Source organism: Mesocricetus auratus, unplaced genomic scaffold, assembly GCF_017639785.1.
Source record: "Mesocricetus auratus isolate SY011 unplaced genomic scaffold, BCM_Maur_2.0 Super-Scaffold_100037, whole genome shotgun sequence".
NCBI classification, from domain to species: domain Eukaryota; kingdom Metazoa; phylum Chordata; class Mammalia; order Rodentia; family Cricetidae; genus Mesocricetus; species Mesocricetus auratus.
In genome coordinates, this window is record NW_024429215.1 from 549,464 (window position 1) to 575,214 (window position 25,751).

Consider the following 25,751-nt stretch of genomic DNA (forward strand, 5'->3'; position numbering starts at 1 on the left):
TGGTTGCGAGCCACCATGTGGTTGCTGGGAGTTGAACTCAGGATCCCTGGAAGAGCAGGCAGTGCTCTTAACCTCTGAGCCATCTCTCCATATTTCAGTATGAACTCTGTTATTTTATACGTTTTAAAACTTATATAAATATTTTCAAAAGGTCCTTATCATTATCTTTCCATTATGTATATCTGGGATTTTTAAATCAAGAACACTGTATAAATGCTTTATCAAATTATTTACAGTGGTGTTTGTCTCTCCATTGTGAACTCTCTGAGGTGCACTAAAATATTTTATGTAGGCAAAGGATTTGTCACATTCCAGATTTTTTCACTTTCTTTTCAGTATAGACTCTGATGTGTACTAAGATTTTTCTTGAAGGAAAAGTATTTCTCATGTAGCGTACGTTTGTACAGTTTCTCTCCAGTATGTACTCTCTGATGTTTTTTAAGATTTGAACTCTGGACGAAGGACTTGTCACATTCTGCACATCTGTAAGGCTTCTCTCCAGAATGAATTTTCTTATGTTTTCTAAGATATGTGCTTGTAGTAAAAGATTTGCCACATTCTTCACATTTATAAGATTTCTTTCCAGTATGCATTTTCTGATGTTCACCAAGATATGTGCATGTAGTAAAAGATTTGTCACATTCCTGGCATTTGTAAGGCTTTTCTCCTGTATGAATTCTCTGATGCACTATAAGAGTTGACCTCACAGTAAAGGATTTGTCACAGTAATTACATATGAATGGTTTCTCTCCTGTATGAATTCTTTGATGTTCTGTAAGAGTTGATTTCATAGTAAAGGATTTGTCACATTCCTTACATCTGTAAGGCTTTTCTCCTGTATGAATTCTCTGATGCTGTTTAAGTTTTGACTTCATAATAAAGGATTTGTCACAGACCTTACATGTGTAAGGCTTTTCTCCTGTATGAATTCTGTGATGAAGTATAAGATTTGACCTCGTAGTGTAGGATTTTTCACAGTCCTTACATTTGTAGGGCTTCGTTCCTGTATGAATTCTCTTATGCAATATAAGCTTTGAACTCGCATTGAAGGACTTGTTACATTCCTTACATGTGTAAGGCTTCACTCCTGTATGGATTCTCTCATGTTTTGTAAGACTTGACTTCATAATAAAGGATTTGTCACAGTCCTTACACCTGTAAGGCTTCTCTCCTGTATGAATTCTGTGATGCACAGTGAGGTATGAGGCAGTGCTGAAGCATTTCTTACATTTCCCACACTGGTTCCGTTTCTCTCCAATGTAATTTGCTTGTTGCAAAAGAGTATGTGTAGTGTCAAAACATTCATCATCTTCTCCTTCCCTGTGTTCTTTGTTTTTAGTATAGAGTCTCTGATCTTGAGTACTGCTGGAACTCAAATTTAAGGGTTTCTCAAAGTCTTTAGAATTGCAAGGTTTTCCACCTATGTGCACACTTTCATGTCTATCTGTGTATGATAGGTCAAGAGAGGCATCTCCAGCACTACTGCATCTACAGTCATTAGAGTTTTCTGTAATTTCACTCATTCGAATAAGTGCACATGTGGAGGGGTCATGGAGAATTTTCCCAAACTGATTACACTGACAAGACTCCTGTTCAGTCTTCCCATGTTGATGGACAGGATCACACATGTAATAGTTCTCTGGAAAATTAGTAAGCTCATATTAGTGTGGATTGCTCCAAAATGAAACATCTGATAAATAGTCATCTCTCTTTGTATTGTCACTAAAAAATGTCAACCATCAAGCACTTAGATATGTTTCTCAAACACTAGTTAAACATGTTCTCATAAAATCAGACTGATAGTCTTCAATATTAGTGAATTATAACAGACATCTCGACCTTATGAAAATGTGTAATGGCACCAGATGTGTCAGGAAAATGAGGAAGAAATGATTAGCTTTGGGATGCGCTCATTGATGCATTAAATGTAAAATACATGTGTTAATGTTTAAATCATTACTCTGAAACTGATGAAGAGGAGTTTAATCCAATCCCAGGTTCACAGTACTCATACTGTTAAGTGAGAGGCAATGAAAAGTATTATTCATAAGACCAAATTCCTTAAAAGATTTAAGTCTTACTTAAAAGTATCACAGAGTTTATTTTCTCTCTAGAAAAACACATTAGAGTCTTCAAAAGCAGAAGAAGGAAAGGCAGTATTCTGCCAGCTATCAGGGACTCAGATCATTTGAGACAGGGCTGTCATAAGCATTGTTGGGTTATTTGTACTCTCCATTGACTGAGGTCCACATGGTGCCATGTTTCTTTAACATTTTTCATAGGGTTATTGGAGTCTAGTGGGTGCAAATCTCCTAAGAGTATTTTCCATAATGAAGGCTGTGTATCCTGTATTAATAAGAAAATGAAGGATTCCCCCAGCCCATACATACAAGAGATTATAAGTTAGGGATTCTCTAAGTAAAATGTTCTCACCCACAGAGACCAAGTTGTTGTAATTCTCCAACATCACATCAATGTACAAAGCCCTCTGAGCAGAGTGCAGGCTTTGCCACTCCTCTTGGGAGAAGTCCACAGATACATCCTTGAAAGTCAACAGACCCTGAAGCAAGAGAATTGTTTGAACATGTGTTAATAGACAGAGTGCTTTCATGTACATGAATAGACTTGAGGGAATTAAGGATGTAGATGACGAGGAGGACATTTAATCAAACTGATGATTTGAATATAGTCACCTTGTATAATGGATGTCCTAGGTCTGTAAAAACAGTATGACACAACAGGCTCATAAACAATATAAACAAAACTACACATATTCAATGTCTGGTCATTGTTATGTATCTGTTATGGATGCTGTGATTATGTCCCATAAGATCAGAGTGTACATGATTCAGAAGGCATACTTATGGTAAGAAATTGAGCTTTAATTACTGTCCCTGTCGATATAATGCCCTGCCCTTCAATCGATTCTGTGAATTCTTTGATTTTACATGATTCTATTCTAACATGCTCATTTCATCTGTTTGAACCTCATGTTCCTTGCCATTCCATCACACAGCAAAGTGGTAGATATGTAAGGTATAATTCATGGTTGAGTTCACTGGCAGATAATTTTGTCTTTTTTCCACAGTAACTCTGTGTGTAATAAAACTTCATACTGTTGCTTTAAACATTAACATATAAGAACAGGTAACCTATGCAATTTCTTTTACACATATTTTTGAGTCAGTAACAAGCAGATAAAAAAAAGCCACATCAACTACATTTGACACAATCTAAAATTTACCTAACAAAATAGGACTATGACAACTTATGCTAAATAACAATTTCAGATATTCAGAAGAATATTACATTTCTGTAGTGTTCTAAAAATTGAGGGAAGTCCTGTTACAGGATATTTGTTTACATTGCATGACCAAGTGTATATGTTTTGCCTCACCTGCTTAATGCACCTGATTGGTTCAATAAAGAGCCAAATGCCTGCCAGTGAAGCCAGAGTTTCATGAAAAGAGAGAACTCAGGAGGTATCACGAGGGGAAGTAGATGCCAGAAAAACCAATAGCAAAGTGTAAGAAAGCTGAAGGACAAGTGAAAACCCACATGACACAACATAGATTAATAGAAACAGGTAAACTTGAGGTATAAGAGGTATCTTGGACAAGCCTAAAGGCCAAGTTTTCATAAACAACAATAAGTCTCAGTGCAATTATTGGAGATCTGGTGGTCCTACAAGACAAATCCAAATACAATATCCAGAAATGTATCCTATGATGTTTAAGTTGTACCTAAGCAAGTAGACATAAGTATAAATGTGGATGCATTAAAATGACATATATTTAAGGTCAACAAATAACATAGGAAATAATGTGAGAAATATCATCACCTTGTCAGTGCTTTTCAAATGTTATAGAGCTCAGAAGAACAGCTCAGGAAATAAAATAGGCCTTTTTGCATCTGAATTTTGTAGTTGTAATGAGTTCCTTTTTAGTACTTATGCCATATTGTCTAAAAGATTTTATGTTATTAGTGTTTATGATTCTTCCCTTATTTTTCTGGAAGTGCATAGTGTTGACATATTCTTTCTGAACCATAAGTAAGGCATATATGCAAACCTACAGCTCAGAGTCCTTTCCCCAAGTCTCCACTTTAAAACACTGTAGCTTCAGGGTGTGGTAGAAGACACTCACAGCAACTGACTAGAACAAAGCAATCATGAGAAATGTTTTTTTCTGCATCAAACTTGATGGCTTCTGCACATCTATCAGTCAATACCATCAAGACATTATTCCATGTGAATTCTACATAACGCTACATAATGATTCTCAACCATGAAATCCAATTGTATTTGGAGCAAAGAAAAAAAGAGTAATAAAGATACTAATCTCTTTCATGATGTGGTGGTATATGCCATTAATCCCAGCACTTGGGGACAGAGACTTGTGGATCTCTGTGAGTCTGAGGCCAGACTGGCTTACATACTACTTCTAGGAGAGCCAGGGTTACACAGAAAGATTGTCTTCAAAAGCAAAGCAAAACAAACAAACAAAAAACCAAAACAGTGTTCTCTCTAGTTTGGGAAGTTTCAACTGAGCATCCTAAACAAGTGAGTGGTGTGAGGACCAAACATCCTGAGACAACTATATGGCAGATGTTCACAAGTATGTGATATATCATCACTAATGTGTGATGGGGAAAGTCCTTGTGTATATGTTGTCTTATTGGTTGGTTAACTGAAGCTTTGTTAGCTAATATGGAAGCAAGATAGGTGGGACTAGAATTTGAGGAGGATTCTGGGAAAGAGAGGCAAAGTCAGTTAAGATGTAGGAGGTGGGAGAAGTAACAGTTCCTCATCCTTTTCACCAGTAAGAGAAGAGCACGTGGACATACTCAGATAAGCATTTATGGCTTAATGATTAAGTCAGAGATAGCCAATAAGAAACTGAGCAAACCACCACAGCTTCATAATTAATACAGTGTTTCGTAAGTTATTTGAGGGCTGAGACAGCTCTGAACCCAGGGGCTGGCAGGCACCGTAATACTAAACACCAAGGAGAAATTCAATTAGATTACTTTGATAGTTTGGATGTAATTGCCCTGCATGGGAAGTGGTGCTTTAGCAGTTGTGGCTTTGTTGATATCAATATGGCTTTGAGTGTGTCACTGTGGGGGTGAGATGGAGATCTCCTTTCCCAAGGTTCACTCAATGTGTCACTCAGCTGACTTTCTAGAGACTGCAAATTCAGGACTCTCCGCTAACTCTCTAACTTATCTTTCTGTATACAAACAAGATGATAATGAATTGAGTCTCTGAAAATGTGAGCTGACACCTCAATTAAATGTTGTCCTTTAGAAGTGGTGTCATGGTCTAAGTATGTCTTCACAGATTTTGAAATCCTAACTAGCACAACTACAATTTGAATCTATATTCAAAAATACATTTTCATGGCAGGAATAAGCCACATTTACAAGCCACATTCCACAGTGGTTAGGGTGCTTAATTTTTAGTATTTGGAACCAAGAATTACTTATCATTAAAAACTAAGATTTGTCTCTTAATTGCACCTATTTTAGGATGTTGTGACCTCTATCTCATGTGTTTCAATATGTGGATATTTATAACCATGATTCAAGAAAATGGGACAGTGCTCACAAACAGAGACTACATGACACAGGAGCTGTCACTTACTAAAACATAAAGTTATATTCCATCATTTACAGCAAATTGGCATCACATACATGTGTATTATGGTTATGTTATAAAATGGAAATATTTTCAAATTTACAGGTTATACTATCAGATGACATATTTACCAGCTAGGGAAAATAATCTGGTATGTGCTAAATGGAGAAAAATTCTAAAAGTGTGGGTTTATAGAATTCCATTGCATAGTTGTTGTTATAAATACTGACTGGTATGGTCATCAAAAAGGTAGATAAGAGAATATGGCAGAGGAACAAGAAAGAAAAGCAGGAAGCTAAGCATATTTAATATTTAACAAACAATGAAAAAAGTATATTACAAAATGTGTTCTTTTCTACAAATGATTCTTTTAATTTAATTGTATTCTTTCATTTGTACAAATTCATTCAAAAATGAAAAAACCTTATTTAGTGACAGAAACGCATATAAGTCTAGAAAACAGAAAATACCCACCAGGATGTTGGGAAGGGGGAGGTCTTATTGTTGTGAAAGAATACCAACAGCACAGGAACAGAGAGGATGAGACTATATGAATACAAAATATTTCCGTAGGGAAACAATTAGCATTATTCACAGACACCCAGCTGATAGGAGAAAATCTATACCAGCAGAAATTCAAATAGGAACTCATATATAGAATTTAAAAAGAATTTCAGAAATTGAATTAAAAAGAACTAAAACTGCCAAACAAGAAACAGGTAATCTTGAAAGACAAATATACAAAGGGCCGTTAAATATTACAAAAGTGTTCAGGATCCCTAAAATGCCATCATGGAAACACAAACAAAAGATGATTTGAAATATGGCTGTCATCAACTAACCAGAAAACAAATATTAGAGATTAGGAGAGAAAGAAACACTCATACACTGTTGGTGTTTGTAAATGAGTGTAAATAAATAGTCATTATGTGAATCAGTTTTATCAGTTTTGAAATTATTCACAAAATTGGAGAGACAATGTGCGACCCATCAATGTCCCTCCTGACAACATAACGAGAGACCTCCACATCCCAATACTGACAATATTTGCATCCCTTATTCACTGCTACTGCATTTACCATAGGAAAGTATTAGAGTCAACATAATTCTAAATAAAATTCTATACATATAAACTGGAATATCATGCAGTTGAAGAGAAAATATCAACAAAATTTTCTGTAAAATGGACTCAGAATGTGTACTATTAAGTGAAGTCATACAATGTCAGAAAGAAAAAAATCACATTTTCCTCATACACAGAAACTGGTCAATAATATGTATATATGAGAAACAATATGCATGAGGGCACGCCATAATACTTAGGAAAGGAAACAACAAACATTGAATATCAAGGTTGAGGTAGGACTGAATAAAGGTAATAAACACCACTTATAAAATTAGGTATATATCTAAATGTCCTCATAGCTCTAATTCTATCACATTTCTTTTTTATTTTTCTGATGGATAAGTTGCTAAATATATATTCAATAACTAATGTGTAAGACTCCTTTTGTAAGACTCCAGAGATTCTGTTCCCAATGACTATTCTTACCAAATAAAAGTACATTTTTTGTACAAAGTTTAGATCTGATTAATTTCAGTATGTTTTTGTTGTTTATTTGAAACAATTTTCATAATAAAATTTAAAATATTACCACCAGAAAAATTAATGACTTGCAATATCTTATCATATAATATTTCTAGAATTGTGGATATGGCCACTGACCTGGGACATGGTTACTGGAGATTCAGTCATTTCTTTCTGTTTTCTTCTTTGAGTTTCTCTTTCAGGAACAATGAGCAGATAGATAGCTTGCTCTCCTCTCATATTATGGATCAAAAGAAAAAGAAATAATTAATCCTGATAGCTCTTAGAGAAACTGTCAATTGACAGAAAAATCACAAGCAAACAAAATACCAGGTATCCAGACAATGATCCTAGATCCAAAGAACATTGAATGACATTTAAAGGTTGAAGTGAAAATCATTCTCAACTATATTATTACATTCAGAAAAATCTATCTTAAAATTGATAGAGACATAAGTGCATTTTAAAATACTCTCAAGCTAAGATAATTGATTTCACTAAAGCATATTTGCATACAATAATTAGAGGCAAAATTTATACAGGAGAATCAGAGGATTTATGCATGAGAAGATGGAAAATAATAAATTTCAAATAAATAAATCCTCAACTTAAATAAATTTAGCAAGTCATCGCAGGCCTCTCATTCCTTGGCATATTCTCAAAGGACTTAGCATCCTTCTTCCCAGATAGTTATTCAGCCATATTTATTGTTTCTCTATTCACAATAGCTGCAAAATGGAAACATCCTAAATGTCCCTGCACTGGACAAATGGATAGTGACAATGTAGTACACATACACTGTGAAATATTATTCAACTCTAAAGAAATTGAAATCAGGATCTTTCCAGATAAATGGATAGACCAAGAAAAGATCATAATGAGTGGAGAAACCCATACCCAGAAGGACAGAGATTGCATATTCTCTCTTATAGGAAGTTCTTATAGGAAATCTTTAGATGTGACTACACAACCTGGAGTAACTTCAGAAACCAGAGAAGTAAAATGAGACCAAAGTGGGGTAACACAGAGTAATAGACATAATAAAAATAGTGAACAATGATCTAAAAAGGGGGGAACTAGAATAAAGTGTGTGTGTGTGTGTGTGTGTGTGTGTGTGTGTGTGTGTGTGTGTGTGTGTATGAAGAAGAGAGACATAAACACAGGTGACTAAAATATCAGTAATGATGTCTGGAAAAAGTCATAAGAAATCTTACTGTTATCAACCACCCAAAATACCTACAATACACATATGTCTCTGTAAGCATGTTCAGTTAGAGTATAAATGATAATTTCCCATTGCAGTTGATGATGTGACTCAAAAGAGTCATGGATTTTCTAACAAACCACCCACAGCAGCCTGTTTTTATGTTGTTGGTCACAGCTGTCCTTGACATTCCAAAAACAGTACAGGCTACTGGGGTTGTCCACATTTGCCTCCCATGGGTGGGGCCCTACAGCTGAAGAAGCCATGTGCTACAGTCATAGCCAGAGGACTTGGGATGGGTCAGAATTTAAACCCACCTCCCTGGTAACTAGCTTTCATAGTCTCATAAGGAAACATGCAAGCTTTTGAACGAGGAAGCCAACAGTCCTACCCAGCTGTCAAAATTATGAACCATAACCATGATCTACACTGCACAAAAACACAAAGGCTTCAAGAGTGGCACACACACATTGGTGGTAACCAACAGCTTCTAATTGTGCTTGAGGCCTGTTCAACAAGAGGGAAATCATGCCTTGTACTGGAAACCTAGCCATTTTCTGGGGCTAGTGAATGATGTATCTTGGAGGAGAACCTAAAACTGCTATCCGTGACTCACATTCACTTGCATATAAAATTGATTTGCCTCCAAGTATCAGTTCTCATGTAGGAAGTCTTCTCACAGCTATAGCGGGATAATTCTGACATCTTTCTCAGTGGAAGTCTATTGAATTATTTCTTGTGAAACAGAATGTGGCAAAACTGAGTTTATGTCCCACCATATCTTTAGATACTGTCTCCTCAATCTCCCTTGGTTTGGCCCCACAGGTGAACAGATCTGGGTGATCATTTATTTACCTTACATTTGAGAAACACATCATTCAGAAAGCACCTAGATTTCTAACTCAATACTGTACTCAGTAGATAAAGATGAAAGATTCTACTAATGATTCGTTATTGTCATGCAGAGTCATAATACTGAAAATACTAGGTTGCGTTTTCAGTGAGTATATGCTGTATACCACTTCCAGTCACTTGTTGGTTAAATGTCAGGAGCAGAAATGGAACTAAATCATTGGGATCACAAAAACACACAAAAATATGTTAAGGAATTTTCACAGACCAAATTTGATGAATGTCCTAAAACTGCCAATGGGGATCACAATTGCAGAGAAATTTTTCAGGAAACTCTGAGGAGGAACAAGGGACATTTAAAGGAAAATATTCTCACAGAGAGCAGACTGCTGCAATTTGGCAGCATCCATTCTCAGTAGACAGCCCTATAAACAGGCTTCAAGCATTGACCCTCCTCCTGTGGGAAGTCAACAGTCATACCAGTGGGTCTCAACATACCACAAAATAGAACAAAACATGTTTTGGAGTGTCAGGGGCCACCAGCCATATGTCAGCTGTGGCAGCATCATGTCCTTATAGGGAAGACATGAATTCATCCTTGTAGAGGGGACATGAATAAGGATCAAACTGCTACCTCTGCTGAATTCCATAAACAGGCCTGTAGCTTAGTTGTCACATAAAGATTAGTTCAACAGAAAGGCCCCAAGTCTGCCAGGAGATAGGCTTGGGCAATAGGGAAAGATTGAGAAAGATAAAATAAGAACCTACTGTCTGGTTACCAAGCAACACAGGAGGTTCTACCCCTGACCTTTTGCCCTGCGGATTAGGTTACCAGGCAACACTGGAGACTGCCTCTTCCACTGACTTTTTGCCTTGACAGTTTCTTTGCAGCTGAGGTCATCACCACCATTCCCTTCCCTCCTTGCTTCCTCCTCCAAGCCCTTTAAATACCCCTCGGAAAGAATAACATCTCCTCACATTGATCAGACCCCCTGTCCTGGTGTCCTGCCTGGTATCTCTTGTCCCTCGTCTTTCTCCTACGTGTCCCCTAGACCCACGAGGAATGTCCAGTGGGTTGGGGCATTGCAGCCAGAAATCTCATTAGTCTTAGTAAACCAAGAGTCAGATAATGCTCCAAAGTTGAAAAATTAGAGAAGTAAAATAGTCACTAGTGAGACTTCTTACCTCTACTGAATCCTCAAGTCAAAATGGTAGATACAGTTTCTAGGAGTCCTCAGATTGAATGGTTGGAGCTGCTGTATGCTCCTGCCTTATATACCTCTCTCAGCCAAATTTCTTCCTGTCTCCACCTCCCTAGTGCTGGGATTAAAGCTGTGAGATCCCTAAGTACTGGCATTAAAGTTGTCAGATCTATTTTGAGACTTGTTAAATCTCCAGTAGGCGAGGTGGCCTTGAACTGCTGTCTGTTTCTTTTCTCATGCCTTGGGCTGGGATTAAGGGTGTGGGCCTCCACTCCCTGGCCTTTATGACTTACAAATTGCCAGCTGCCATGCTTCAATGGTTGTTTTGAGGCACACTTTTAATCTTAGTCCTTGGGAGACTGAGGTAGATGCAGGGACTAAGTTGTGATGAGCAAAGACTTCAAGATCATGCTGAGGAAAACCACAGAAACAGCTGACCTGAGCAAGTGGAGCTCATGTACCCAGACTGACAGTTGGGTAAACAGCAGTGGACTGAACCAGCTCCCCTGAACGTGGATGTCAGATGGCAGTTTAGGGAGGTCTATTGGGTCTCTGGCAGTAAAACAAGTATTTATCCCTAGTGCACAGACTTTGCGAATCCATTCCCTGGGGATAGGTACTCTCTCAGCCTAGGATCATTGGGGAGGGCCTAGTCCCTGCTCCAAAAGATGTGACAGACTTTGAAGATTCCCCCATAGGAGCAGTCAACTCCCCCCTCCTAGAGTGAATGGTGGGTGGGATGGGGATGGTGGGAGGCATGACAGGACAGGAGGGAGAGGGATTGGTATTTATAATAAGATGGTTTTTAATTTAAAGTAAAAAAAGAATAAAAAGTAAGAAAATAATAAAAAGAATATTTTGGCAATGAAAATCATTAAAAGGATTAGTGCAGTTCATATATTCTGAAATTTGTCCGCTAGAGTTAGACAGACATAGTGGAAGTTTCTGACAAATTTCATACCAGAGAAACTTATTGCATTCTTATTCCCTTCACCCTGATGTCCCAGGCCAGCATTTCCTGTCACTGTGCTGTTGACTGGTGACTTTTCATGATTCCTGACCTGGAACCTGTGACTGTGTGTAGCTTTTGAGTCCCAGTGAGGATCTGTGCTTTTCCTCAGCACCCAGGTCTGCACCAGGAATTCTCCACATCACAGGTCTGGAAGTTCCATCTGGGACATGGACTTTTTCACTTACCTCTTCATCTTCACAGTGCACCTTCGCACTCCTCACTCACTCGATACACTCTTCCAATCTGCAGTCCTTCTCTTCAAACATCTAAAGTCTAACCTCTCCCAACTTCTCTTTACAGCCGAGTGGTCCTGTCACAACGCACCAGTCCCTCCCACTGTCTCGGATTGCCTTCCACACAGGTAATTTCAGGATGCCCGAGACTGGCTTGACACAGCCTATCCACCTGCTTGCTGCCAGCCTACATTAGAACTGAATGTAGGAGGATTCTGCATCGAGGTATCTGTCCCACACAGTGAATCTGAGCCCTTCAGATAAAATCCGGTATCCTCACCTCAATTTAACTGCCAAAATTAGAGCTTCAATTCAGATCAATAAAAAACAAACTAAATTCTGATGCCAGCATCCCATCTCTAACAGAAACCCAACAAGCCAAAACCAGGAATTGCAATTGTGACTTGGGGAGAGACATTTCTGGAATTTGGATTCTAAAAAGAATGCTCACGCCTTTAATCCCACTATGTGGGAGGCACAGGCAGTCAGATCTCTGTGAGTTTGAAGCCAGCCTGGTCTACAGAGCAAGTTTCAGGACAGGCTCCAAAGTAAAACAGAGTAATTCAGTCTCGAAATATGAAAGAAGGAACAGAAAAAAAGAAAAGAAACCTGGGTAGTGTTGGTTCACGCCTTTAATCCCAGCACTCAGGAGGCAGATGCAGGCAGATCTGTGAGTTTGAAACTAGCCTTGTCTCCAAGAGCTAGTTTTAGGACAGTCTCCAAAGCTACAGAGAAACCCTGCCTCAAACCACCCCCCAAAATATATGTCTCAATAAGTCAGAGTTCAGCCTGTGCCAATAGCCCATGTCTGAGTTCATCTTGCATTATACTGCTGTTACCAGCAGATGGTGGTCTTATCATCTTACTAACTCTAAAACATGTTTGCCTTCTATGGCTGATACTAAGGTGCTTAGATTCCCCATGCCCCCCCCAACACACACTCTGTCCCCAACAATCCCTAGATAAATGCCAAGACTCATGGCTATATCAGATGCAGAAAACAAATAAGGTATGTGTAGTGGTATTTTGTTGTAATCTGACAAAGAATGCTTGCCTGAAGATCAGAGAAGCAAAGAGGCCAGCCCCTAGCTCTTAGTTCTATGTCAGTGAAAATGGGCAATCCTGTCTCAAGGAATCCTCACACTGCAATGCTCTCCACCAAACATCAGATTGTAGTGCTCCTGTCTTCTTCTGCCTTATATTACACTTTCCAACCAGTCATCAATCCTGTTCTCAACTCCCTAATGCTGAGATTAAAGGTTTGTGATCTAATTGCTTGGATCAAAGTTGTGAGCTCCCTTTCTCTTGTAGACTGAGCCAGGGAGGCCTTGAACTCACAGAGATCCATCTGCTTCTGTCTCCTGAGTACTGAGGTTTAAGGCGTGGCCACCACTGCCCTGCTTCTATGACTAACTATTGGCTTAGGTATGTGGCTAACCAGTTACTTTGATCTTAAATAGGAGTGTACCTAACTATTGACTTAGCTCTGCACTCTGATTTTCAGGCAAGCTTGTTGGTTGGATTACAAACAAAATATCTCTACACTTGAACTTTTTTGTCAAAAATGAAAAAAGTTAGAACTAATATATAATTCATACAAGCTTCATTCGTTTTATTACAAGCACAACATCTCTGCAGGTACGGGTGTCCTGCCCTAAAAAATTGAGTTACACCTTCAATCTAAGGCTCTGGGAACACTGAGAAAAGAGGAGGAAAGGGAATTAGAAGGGAAAGAGGAGGAAGGGATAAGACATGCCACTCTCTAGACTCCACACAGCTGATGTAATCAGTAACCAACCACAGCTGTCCTTACTTGCATTGACCTCACACTAGACCATAATCATTAAATCATTCTAGGAAAGGGAAAGGCTCACAGAGCCCCACCATCACCTCTCAAATGCTCACTATGGATGCATTTTAGGAGGAGATACATTGTCTTTAGATATAGTCCTCTGCTGAGCCCAAACTCCACCATGCAGCTCTAAATTCTCAGTCTCACAAAAGTTCCTGGTTAATCCAGTGGGTCTCAAGCAAAATCAATAGAGAGGAAACACAGTGGAGAGATTGGTTAGAGTTGTGAACCAGTGTGCTAGAGAGGTAGGTTGTGAGAGTGGGGAATAGTTGAGGTGTGCTTGCACAAACACACAGGCAGTGTGTGTATATATGCATATGTGTGGGTGGGCATACTCAATAATAGAATGTTTTGGTTTTTGGAATCAGGGTTTCTCTTTGTGACACTAGCAGTCCTAAAACTTACTTGGTAGATCAGGCTGGTCTAAAATCCCAGAAATATACCTGCCTCTCTCTTGGGAGTGCTGAAATTAGTGTCATACACCATTCTATCCAGCTCAGATTTTTTAAATGACCATTTCTGTCTGTATTTACTTTTTGATTGTATATTTTTTTGTTTTGGTTTTGTTTCATTTTTTGAGACTGTGTTTGACTGAGTAACAAACAGCCCTTGATTTCCTGGAACTCCCTTTGAAAGGTGTAACCTAAACTCAAGGGCTTCAGTTTTAGAAATAAAGGGACCAGACCCTCACTCAGCCCCCTGCTTTATTAGACATGACAGGCTACTGAAAAGATATGTAGGCCTCTGACACAAGGAAACTCCAGATCCTCTGAGCTCCCAGAACCTATGGCCAAAACTGAACACAAAGACACTCCAGACTACCCTGTAGGCTCATAGAGGCTTGTTTCCTGGGAACAGTTTGGCCACAAAACAAACTCCAGGAGGGGACCAAAACCTCCACCGGTAGTCTCCAGGATATAATTCTGAAAAATATTGGTATCTATGAACAACAGGCCACTTGTAAGTAACAAGACAATGTTGTAGAAACCACAGAATGTTCCCTCTCAGCACTAACCAATGAAAATAATTGATACACAGGTATGTAATGCCAAAATATGACTGATAAATGCTCTTAATTCTTCCCAAATGTCAACCAATCAGACCCAACCCGTACCTACTGATGTAATTCTGTAACTTTTGTCTATAAAACCTAACAGTAGACAGGGAAGTTCACTCCCTCTGGAGGCTGCTGAATCAGCTTGCCAGGCCTGCTCCCTGTCATGGGTAGATAAACAATTAAACCTTGCTTTTGCAGTTTAGTGGGTCTGTCTTCCTGGTGGTCTCTAGGGACTTTGCGACTTGGGCACAACACCTTTATAGAAAAGGATGACCTTGAACTCACTGACATCCATCTACCTCTGTCCAGGAATGCTGGGATTAAAGAAGTATGCCACCACACCCTGGACATTATCAGGTTAGATATCAGAAAACTCAGAGGGAGGAGAATCTTCTATTTTGTGTGTGGCAATTAGTTTTGTTTAGTTTTGATCGTTTTGTTTTGATAAAGGCTTTCACTGTATACTCCTGAGTGTCAAGGAGCTCTGAATACCAGGATAGTCCTGCCTCTCAAGTACTCAGATCAAAGGCCTGTGAAACTTCCACCCAGACATCAAAAATTATTTTAAGTAAATTTTCTGTTAGGTTTTCTCTTGAGTTCTGAGAGAATCCTGTCCATGATCATGAGGTTGTTTTAAGGGTTGCATTTTATACATCCTTCAGTCTCAATGCTACTGATTTAATACACTCATTTCATGGTGTTTACATTTCAAGTGTTATATTCCTGTACTCCAATCAGAGTTTCAAACGTGGTGTAACAGAAGTTTTTAATGTCTATTAACAAGGGATCCAGTTGATCACTCATTTCAATTATATAGGATATTCAGTTAGCATATGTACTTGTCAACAGAAGACAATTAGATGTGTGGCAGTGGCAAAGAGCTTTAATCCCACTGCTCAGAAGACAGAGGAAGATGGATCTCTATTATTTGGAGACCAGCCTAGTCTACAGTGTAAGATCCAGGTCAGGGAAGAGTACAGAGTAAATAACAAAAAGTTATGTATTAGGAAGGCGTTGGTGACTCACACCTTTAATCCCAGCACTTGGGAGGCAGAGGCAGGCAGATCTCTGTGAGTTTGAGGCCAGCCTGGTCTATAAAAGCTAGTTCCAGGACAGCCTCCAAAGCCACAGAGAAACCCTGTCACGAAAAACCAAACAAAAAAAAGTTATGTATTGTACAGAAAAGTAATGTAAGTCTTTCAACCCAGCACGAAGGAGACCTGGCCTGGGGAACTCTGAGTTCAAGGTAATTGGGATATACACTTGCATAGTGAATCTAGTGAAGTGGAAATATTCAGAGACAGTGTCTCAAGATAATACAAATTTCTCCATGATGAATAGTTTTCCTGTTATCAGAAGTACATGCAACCTTCCAAAGGAGGATCCCAAACAAAAGTCTTCTGATGCTAATGGACCACATCAATTTCATCCTGCCACAATAGCCCTAAGAATGTAGTAGTGGCAAATAATACCTGGCTGGTAACCTGAAATATAATCTTTTCTTCAAATATATTTTTTACATTCCAACATCAGTTCTCCCTCCCTCCTTTCCTCAGCGTCCCTCCACACCCCTCTCCTCACATCTACTCCATGGGAAGGTAAGGCCTCCCATAGGAAGTCTACTAACACTGTTCCATCATCTATTTGAGGTGGGATCAAGTGACTTCTCCACACCCACATCCCTGTGTCTAGGCTGGGCATGGCATCTGTCCATATACAATGGGCTCCACTAAGCCAGTTTGTACATTAGTTGAAACACAATCTTTTGTTTATATTTAAATTATAAACAAGCTTGCTTCATATGTCAATCACAGCTCCCTCTCCCTCCCCCTCCTCCTCAGCCATCCTCCAACACCCCAACCCCCCAACCCAATCCCCACTCTGATATTTAGGGAGGGTGAGACCCTCAATGGGAGATATCTAAAATCTTGTAGAACAATAAACAGCTACCACTTTACTAAACCACCATTTTACCTACAAATGACTAAGCATTATTCTTTCTACCCAAAGGGAAGCTTAGTTTTACCCCTCATCATGGAAACTACTCTTTTCTACAAAAAACACCACTAATCAAAATGAAGAGTATGGAGCCCAGGCTAACTGGATAAATCTGTAAAACACTCTGGTTTCTAAGGCTCAAGCATCATTTTTGAGGAAGGGTTGTGAAGGGTAAAAAAAGGCAGAGGACAAGGAATTTGTTGTGAGATTTTGTCTCCTATTGTGTTAGAGTTCTCTAGTATAAGGTAGTTTAAAGAATGTATATACATATGTTTTATTGAATGATTTAGAGTCCACTGTCCAACTAATCCAACAGTCACTGCTGTAGTAGAAAGTCCAAAAATCTAGCAGTTGTTTACTCCACAAGACTGGATGTCTTGGGTGGTCTTCAGTACATGATAGAATCCCCAAAATTAGAGGGTTCAATGCCATGGAAGAAATGCATGTGGTAGCAAGGAAATGAATCCACAAACAGGAAATGAGAAATATTATACCTATTTCCATGTCCTTATATACTCTTCTAGCAAAAAGTGTTGCCCAGCCTCTAGCTTAACCAAAAGTGTTGTCATTCAGCTTAAAGATGTGGATTAATATCATTTGTCTTCACATATCACAATTCCTTCCAAACTAGAAAAAATAATGTCCTTCAGACATACCCTCCATTTCTGGATTGTCATTCATTCTACATGTAGTTAAGTTGACAACCTGAAACAACCATTACACCTAGAAATGCCAGTATCTATGTCTATAAAATGTCACCACTGACCTCCCAGCATGAGCTGGACAAAGTCAAGAACAATGGACTTGGCAATGTGGATGGAGAAGTAATCACAGGATGAGTCCAGGGAGCTACTGGGACTACTGTGATTCAGACATCAGCCAAAACTCCATTAATTACCTACCTCTATAAGCTCCTACTTTAACTGGAGGGCCACAATGTTTTGTGGCATCCCCTGGAATCCAAACCAATTCAGAACCAATATCAACAGACCCTGGAAAATCGTTTGTAAAAGGCCATAGGTCCCTCTGGGAAGACCTCTAGAAATGTTAACTGTGAAACTTTTGAGTGTTTTATGAGGATCCTTCCTCAGAAGAACCTGGTCATTCAAGCAGTTCTGGGTGTGCAAACTGGCTCAAGTCTGGAAACTGATTCACTCTACAAGATTGCCTATGGCCGTGATCCTGTGTGGTTTTTCACTCATTTTTTGAGAATTTTCCTGCTCATAAAGATCAAGCATTAGTGCAGTAGGATTTTAATCAATTTCATGCCTGGAAAACCAATATGAGTCATGCCACTATATGTTGGTCCCATCCCCCATAGGTATCTGCTGACCAACTTGTGACTAGGAACAAGTACATACTGTTTTCCTCCTTCCAAGAAGGCTTGCAATAAGTTCCTGTTATTCCTGGATGGGCCTGGGATTGTAAACATCCAACCTGGGTAGTTTTCCACTGTGCCTACTGACTGGTATATGAAGCTCCCCTCTTGTTGCAATAAGCGGCATTCTCCCTGCATGTAGGACCTGCTGTCATTGTTAAATCCTCAGTCCCTAGCCCGAATCCATGAGAAACATGGTAGCACTGGTACTACAACTTTAAAATTCACCTTGCCTTCCTTGACCATAACAGATTAGGCCATCATTAACACTTTTTCCTAAGTTAACCATTAAGATAATTATGATCACCTAATCCATGGCAGGTAAATGCTGCTACCTGGACCCTTCTACCTTGGAAACCTGTTAAAGTCATTGCATTTAAATCACCTCATGGAGCAGTAGCATCTCCAACACCAATATTTGGAACAAGTAAAAGACCCCTACCCAGGACCCCTTAGGAAAAGAAAAGCAAGGCCAGGCTGTTGCCTAATGAAAGAAACCCAGACCAGGTGTCTCAAAACAGGATGTCTATGATCACTATAGCAGTCATGGGACCCTGATAATTATTGCTGAAGCGTGCTGGGAACTTTCATATGACAATACTAGAAAACCTAGTCCTTGGCAACTACCCTGGCCCCCAATTGTGTCTGATCACTATAGCAATCATGGGACCCGGATAATAATTGCTGAAGTGTGCTGGGAACTTTCATATGACAATACCAGGACACTCAGTCCTTGGCTACTACCCTTGCCCCCAGTTGTGTCTATGATCACCCTAGTAGTCATGGGACCAGGATAATAATTGCTGAAGCATGCCAGGGTCTTTCATAAAGTAATACCAGGAAACTTAGTCCATGGGAACTACCCCTGCCCCCAAGAAGAGCCAATGAAATGCCTGTTACTTATGTAACCATTAAAACTCTATAAATATTGTACTCCCTGCAAGCCCGGTATGCTCTGCACCCGAGCTGCAGTAGCATCCGCAGACGCCTGTGTACTCAATAAATCACCTCTTGCATTTGCAGCCAGTGGTTTGGCCCTGGTTCTTGGGCAGAGGGTTCGGTTCAGTGCCTGGCGCTTTGATGCTGAGGTCTTTCATTGGAGCTTCCCTGAGATTTCTGCCCCAGAACCACCAGTGTCACCCGGAGGTAAGCTAGCCGGCATCCTGTCTGCTTTGTTCTTTGTTATATGTATGTATGTTGATCTGTCTCCGAGAAGGTTGGCTACGTAGTCATTCAGTAACTAGGTCGGCTTGAGAAGGGGCAGACGAGCCCAGACTTCTCCCCCGCCACCCTGGCAGACGTGCCAGGGATCTGGAGAGCTCAATTGTTTGGAGCTCATGGGCCTGAAAAGGGAAAAACAGGACCACTACTCCTGTTGACCCTTCTGAGTATTTACTTTCGGTTCTCTGCTGAAAGCACGCAGTGTGTCTGGTCGTAATTGTGTTATTTGTCTTGTTCGTCTACTTGTCTTTGTATTTTGGGTTTTCTGATTCAAGCATGGGACAAACCATAACCACCCCTTTGAGCCTTACTTTAGATCACTGAAATGAAATGCAGATTCGTGCTTCTAACCAGTATAAACTGCACATGTGAGTGGCCAAGCTTTGATGTGGGCTGGCCACGGGATGGGACCTTTAACCTAGAAATTATCTTACAGGTTTAGGATCGGGTCTTTGACAAGGGACCCCATGGACATCTGGACCAGATAGCATACATTGTTATTTGGGAAAATTTGGCTACAGACTCCCCAACATGGGCAGCCCCGTTTGTGACTCCCCTACCTCCTCCGGAGGCAGGTAGAAAACCATCAGCTCCTCCCCTTCCCCCTTCTTCACCCTTGGTCCCTGCCGCGGCTCCAGATCATCATCTACTCCTAGATGATGCGGTTCTCATAGAAATCTTACAAGGGGAAAACTACAAGTAACAAGTTTTGTAAGTTAATTTAAATTTGCTAATAGGTTTTCATGTTCAGGATAAATAATTTTTCAACCCTGTTGATAAGGTGACTTTCACATTAAGACAGCTGTTGCATACCAATTTTTTTATGTGTGTGTACAATTGGTTGAGTATCTAATATGCCTCAGGTTCAGTAACTAAACAATTCTTTTTATAAGTTGGTCCTATGGCTGAGGACTGTGGCCAAGCCTAGCTAGTCACTGGCCCATCTTATCCCTCTGTCTCTGTTCTTGCCTGCCTATACACATGGTGCAGGTCAGGGGTCTTCTCTTCCTGCCCTAAGTACATGGAATGCTGGGCAAAAGTCTCTCCCACCATGTGGCATGGTATAGAGCATGCTGCAGCAGGGTCTCCTATCCCTGAGCATGCAGTGAGGCAGCTGCTCTGTTCTCCAACTGCTGCTGCAGCCCTCACAGCTGAGCCTGCTCCGTCCTCACCGGCCTGCCTTTGAGGTGTGCAGGATGTGAGGATGGGGGTCTCTCTCTCTCTCTCTCTCTCTCTCTCTCTTTCTGTCTCTCTGCCCCACACACATGGTGTGCTGGCAAAGGAGCCATCTGTCAGCTTTTCCCTCCACCAGAGCTCCCTGCTCAAGCACACAGGGCTGGAGCAGGTAAGCCATTTGTCCAGATCCAGTCTTTCCACAGAGACAGAATGGCCTTAAAGTTATAACTACAAGAAAAAAAAGAAGAATGTAAACTGTTTACTATGATGTTTCATTTCTACAAATGCTAAATTTTAAAAAAATTGATCTCTCAAAAATTATGTATGCTTGTTTTGTTAAAAAGTTCTATCTGTATTTTGTCATAATATAAGTTTTATTACAAGCATAGAGCTAAAACAAAAGTGGTTCAGGTTGCCACCATTTTACAGTCAGTCACATGCCAAGCTGGCCACATGGCTGGCTGGTAGCCATTTTACTAAAGTTAAAAGAGATACCTGATCCACCATCTTAACTAAAGGTGACCACATGGAAGTTATGAGGTACCATCCTATCAACAAGTTTTTATTCAGATTTAAAATGTTAATGCTTTTATACACAGGAATGCTAAGTTTTATAATTTAACAGTCACCCAGATAATAATGGTTTTAAAGGCCTAAAATATATTTTAATTTTCAATAAAAAAACATTAATGGATTTCAGAACAGTTTTTAAAATGTTTTCAATTTATAAGGTTATAAGATATTTATACTGATAAAATGTTTAAAGCTAAACCTGACAGTATAAAGTTCTAGTTTTATAAAGGTTAATAAAGTTTATACTTTCAATAGTTAAGCTTAAGACAGACAAACCTCTAATACTTCAGAGATCTGAAGTGCATGGCATTTAAAATGTTAATTTAAAAGATTATAATATCAGACAGACTGCCAGATCCTAACAGTGACCCAAAGTCTCCAAAGAAGATTACGAGGCACCCCGGTCCCTACACCTGGATTGTGTTGACGCTGACCAGTGAGCAAGATGCTCAGGGGTGACACCTGCTGCTGCCAGGACCTGGCCCAGAATGTGGACAAAGCTGCTGGACACTGGAAAATTGATTGCACCCCTTTTGCCGAGACAAAACAAGGTCAGTCTTTTCCATGTCCCTCTTCCACAGAGAGGAAGAAAACTCACCTTACAGGCCTGGTAGAGATTGATGCTGTTCCTGATACTTGTGCCTCCAGTGCTAATAGAGGAGACTTGGGTATGGCTGTATATGGACTGGTACCTGGCACTTTTTAACAAATTCAGAGACTGTATAAAATTTATCCTTCTCAGATCTCTAAAAGTATTAATGGTTGTCAGCTTGACATCAGGCAGCCAAATCCACAAGACTATAGTCAGCTTGGTAGCTACATTTTATTTATGTAAAAATCAAGCCTTAATATGTCTCAATAAGAACCAAAGGATGTAAAAACTTGTTCAATCACAAGCTCAAGGTTTTTAGGTTTATTTTGGTTATAAACTTACAGGGCTTCATCAGGCCAAAGATACCTCTGTCCAATTCATACTTGGCTCCCTGGACAGAAGACAAAAGTACACTACTAACCCAAATCTATAGTTTCTGCTAGGACACAAAATACAGATACCCAGATATCTGCTTTTTCTACAATGTAGATTTCTGTACCAATTGATAATGCTAATGTACCTATAACCTTTATGTCCTTTTGTATAACAAAATTTACATAGGCTTCAGAGGATCAAAAGTCATACAGCTTGGATCCACTTCTCACAGGTCAAAGAGGACTCCAGATAAGTACAGCCAGTTATCCAACCTGTCTGTTCCTGAGAATGTGATTTTCTCTCCTGGTCATGGGATTCCTGACCTTCCTGATCACTAATACTATGTGTCTAAAGAGTTCCAATTAAATACATAAGTTTTAACTTCTGTTCCCAGTTTTAAACATGGCTTAAACAGGTTTCCACTTCTGGCAAACACATCTGAACATCAGTTGCTGACCACAGCCTGCTCCTAGAGACTCTGAGCCCTAGACTTGCTGTGGATGTGAACCAGTTCAGCTGATGTGGACACCCACTGTCTGTTCAACACAGTCTGCCAATCAGCTGCTCCTGGATAGATTCCCCATTGCCTAAATTCCCTTTTTGCTTTTGACTTGCATTTCAGCCTTCTTTGGTCCCCTAACTGCGCCCCACAGTCAGCAAGAAGTAGGATGGAAAGGAATACATCACCCTCTTTCCCCTGGTTGAGATGCTAAGTCAAAAGAAAAAAATTCCCTTACATAGGGTACAGTATAATAAGAGAGGGAGACATATGTGCCACTTTCAAAGAGGAATGTTGTTTTTTTGCAGACAAGACTGGGGTAGTAAGCAAAACTCTGGATAACCTCAAGGAGAGGCTGACTGTTCGTCAGAAAAATTTAAATCCCAACAATACTGGTATGAGGGTTGGTTTAACAAATCCCCCTGGTTCGCTGCACTAGTCTCTACTCTCATGGGCCTCCTAATCTTTGGGCCCTGCATTGTCAAACAATAATTCAAGCCTTACTCCTAACTCAACAATACCATGCCCTCAAACAGACGGAACCATAAGTAAACCTTAATTAGAGAGGGCTGGACAATAGGTATAAGATTCTACCTATACACAAGAACAAGGGGGGAATGAAAAACCCCTACCCAGGACCCCCTAGGAAAAGAAAAGCAAGGCCAGGCTGCTGCCTAATGAAAAAAACCCAGACCAGGTGTCTCACCCTCAAAACAGGATGTCTGTGATCACTATAGCAGTCATGGGACCCGGATAATAATTGCTGAAGCGTGCCAGGGTCTTTTATGTGGCAATTCCAGGACGCCTAGTCCTTGGCAACTACCCCTGCCCCCAGTTGTGTCTATGATCACCATAGTAGTCATGGGACCCAGATAATAATTGCTGAAACATGCTGGGATCTTTCATGAGGTAATACCCGGAAACTTAGTCCGTGGGTTCCACCCCTGCCCCCAAGATGAGCCAATGAAATGCCTGTTACTTATGTAACCATTAAAACTCTCCAAATATTGTACTCCCTACAAGCCCGGTATGCTCTGCACCTGAGATGCAGTAGCATCCGCAGGTGCCTGTGTACTCAATAGATCACCTCTTGCATTTGCATCCAGTGGTCTGGCCCCGGTTCTTGGGCAGAGGGTTCGGTACAGTGCCTGGCGCTTTGATGCCGAGGTCTTTCAATTGAAAATGTGCTGACTTCCCTGTCAACATTTTGTGTCTTACAGGATTGGTGAAGGGAATTCCTTCTGTGTCTTCCCATTATGGAGAATTGGGTTTTACACAATAATCCCACTCTCAAAGGAACCACAGATGTCTAACAAAGCACCCACAGCAGCCTGGTTTCATATTGTTGTTCACTGCTGTCCTGAGATTTCCAAAACAGTACAGTCTACTCTGCTCGTCCACTTTTCCTCTGAAGAGTAGCATGTGAGTCCCTACTACTGAAGAAGCCATGTTTTTCAGTCACAGCCAGGAGGCTTGAGAGGGACTTGAATTTAAAACCTTCTCTGTGGGGACTAGCTTTCCTTTTGTCATAAAGCAACATGCAAGCTTTTAAAGGAGCTAGACAACAGTCCTACCCTGCTGTGAAAAGTATGAACTGTAACCGTGATCTACACTGCACGATAACACATAGTGTGCAAGAGTGGCACACATACACTGGTTGTAAACAACAGCTTGATATGGGACTTAAGGACTGCTCAACAATAGGGGAATAATGACTGCTTCTGGAAACCTAGCCTGTTTCTGGGAGTCAGGGAAAAATGGACCTTGAAGGAGAACCTAAAATCACTATGAATGACGCACATGCCTATTCACATAAAATTGATTTGCCTCCTAAGATCAATTCTCAGGTAGAAAGACTTCTAAGAGCTATAAAAGGTTAAGTCTGAGATCGTTGTCAGTGGATGTCTCTAGAATTATTTCTAATGAAATAGACTGTGGCAAAACTGAAATTGACTCATGGGATCTTTAGCTGCTGTCTCCTCTCTTTCTGTTTTCCAGGGCTCTTCGTCTCCACAGGTGAGAAGGTCTGGGTGATCAGTGAACCCTGCACTTGAGAAGGAGATCATCTAGAAAGTACCTAGATTTCCGCTGGGCGGTGGTGGTGCATGCCTTTAATCCCAGCACTCGGGAGACAGAGGCAGGCAGATCTCTGTGAGTTCGAGGCTGGGCTGGACCGATAGCCTCCGAAACAATACAGAGAAACCCTGTCTCGTAAAAACCAAAAAAAAAAGTACCTAGATTTCCAGCTCAGTACTCTATTCAGTAGATAAAGATTCTACAAGTGATTCCCCATTGTCATGCAGAGTCAGAATAATGAAAATACCAGAAAGCATTTACAGGGAGTGCAGCTTGAATGCCAATTTGAATCATTTCCCAATCAAATCTCAAGAGCAGAAGGGAACTGAATGATTTGGATCACAAAAGCACACAGAAATATTTTAAAGAATTTATCATGGGCCAAATTTGTTGAAAGTCTTAAACCTGACAAAGGGAAATACACTTAAGAAGTAATTCTCCAAGAAACTGTTAGGAGGAGCAAACAAGCTGTTGTCACCCACAGAAACCAGACTGCTGCAACCCTATAACATCATTTCCAAGTACAAACTCCTGTAAACAGGCTGCAGGCATTGACCCTCCTGTAAAATGTTCACAGTTACACCGAGGGCTAACAGAGCACAATATAAAACACAACAGGTTTTGTGTACAGACTCCTAATTACTTCTACTGGATCCTCAGGTCAAAAGGGTAAGAACCTGTGTCTAGCAATCCTCAGGCTGAATGGGGTGAGCTGGTCCCTCTTCCTGGCTTACATATCTCTCTCTGCCCACCCAGATCACTTTTTGTGGCTCCAAAGGATGCCGTAACGATAATCGACACTATTACTGAAAGTAAAACTAAGTATTTATTGTAGAAATTACTCACAAGATATCAAACAAGTAACCCAGATGAGCCAAGTAGTTTTCCACTGCCGAACCGGAAGCCGAACTCTGGGAAAAGAGACCGAGACTTCCTGTGTGCTGTCTTTTATGCCTTCCCCTGTAACGCTCCCTAGCCATGCCCAAAAGTGGGCCTGGCTAGTGACGTAGTTCACCGCCTACGTACGTATACGTCTTTAGTCATGCCTAAAGTGGGTGTGGTTAGGGGTGTGGTAAACCGCCCTTTTATTACCTCATCTGTGTGCGCCTCTAGTAAGTCACATGGTTAATGGCAGCATACAGACTTCCTCCTACAACTTCTTGTCTCCCCGTCCCCAGTGAGGGGAATAAAGGTGTGAGCTCAGTTTCTCTTTAGAATGCTTCAG

The 25,751-nt window shown here is 40.3% G+C and overlaps 1 protein-coding gene across 1 annotated transcript; it reads right to left on the minus strand.

Annotated features, from left to right (window-relative positions):
• LOC101829763 (zinc finger protein 501-like) lies at positions 1-25,416 on the minus strand. Its single transcript, XM_013125651.3, has 4 exons — positions 25,373-25,416; positions 7,365-7,461; positions 2,434-2,560; positions 1-1,639 (listed from the first exon to the last, which is right to left on the minus strand). The coding sequence occupies exons 2-4, from the start codon at positions 7,392-7,394 to the stop codon at positions 333-335; spliced, it is 1,464 nt and encodes a 487-aa protein (XP_012981105.2). The 5' UTR covers positions 7,395-7,461; positions 25,373-25,416; the 3' UTR covers positions 1-332.
• Between the last annotated feature and the right edge of the window lie 335 nt (positions 25,417-25,751).

Bases quoted from the DNA above. Each gene is read 5' to 3' on its own strand.
- LOC101829763 (XM_013125651.3), bottom strand. From the start codon at position 7,394: ATGACTGAATCTCCAGTAACCATGTCCCAG. The intron at 2,561-7,364 runs GTCAGTGGCCAT...CTCTTGCTTCAG, and splicing joins CTCCAGTAACCATGTCCCAG to GGTCTGTTGACTTTCAAGGA. The intron at 1,640-2,433 runs GTGAGAACATTT...CTAATTTTCCAG, and splicing joins CAACAACTTGGTCTCTGTGG to AGAACTATTACATGTGTGAT.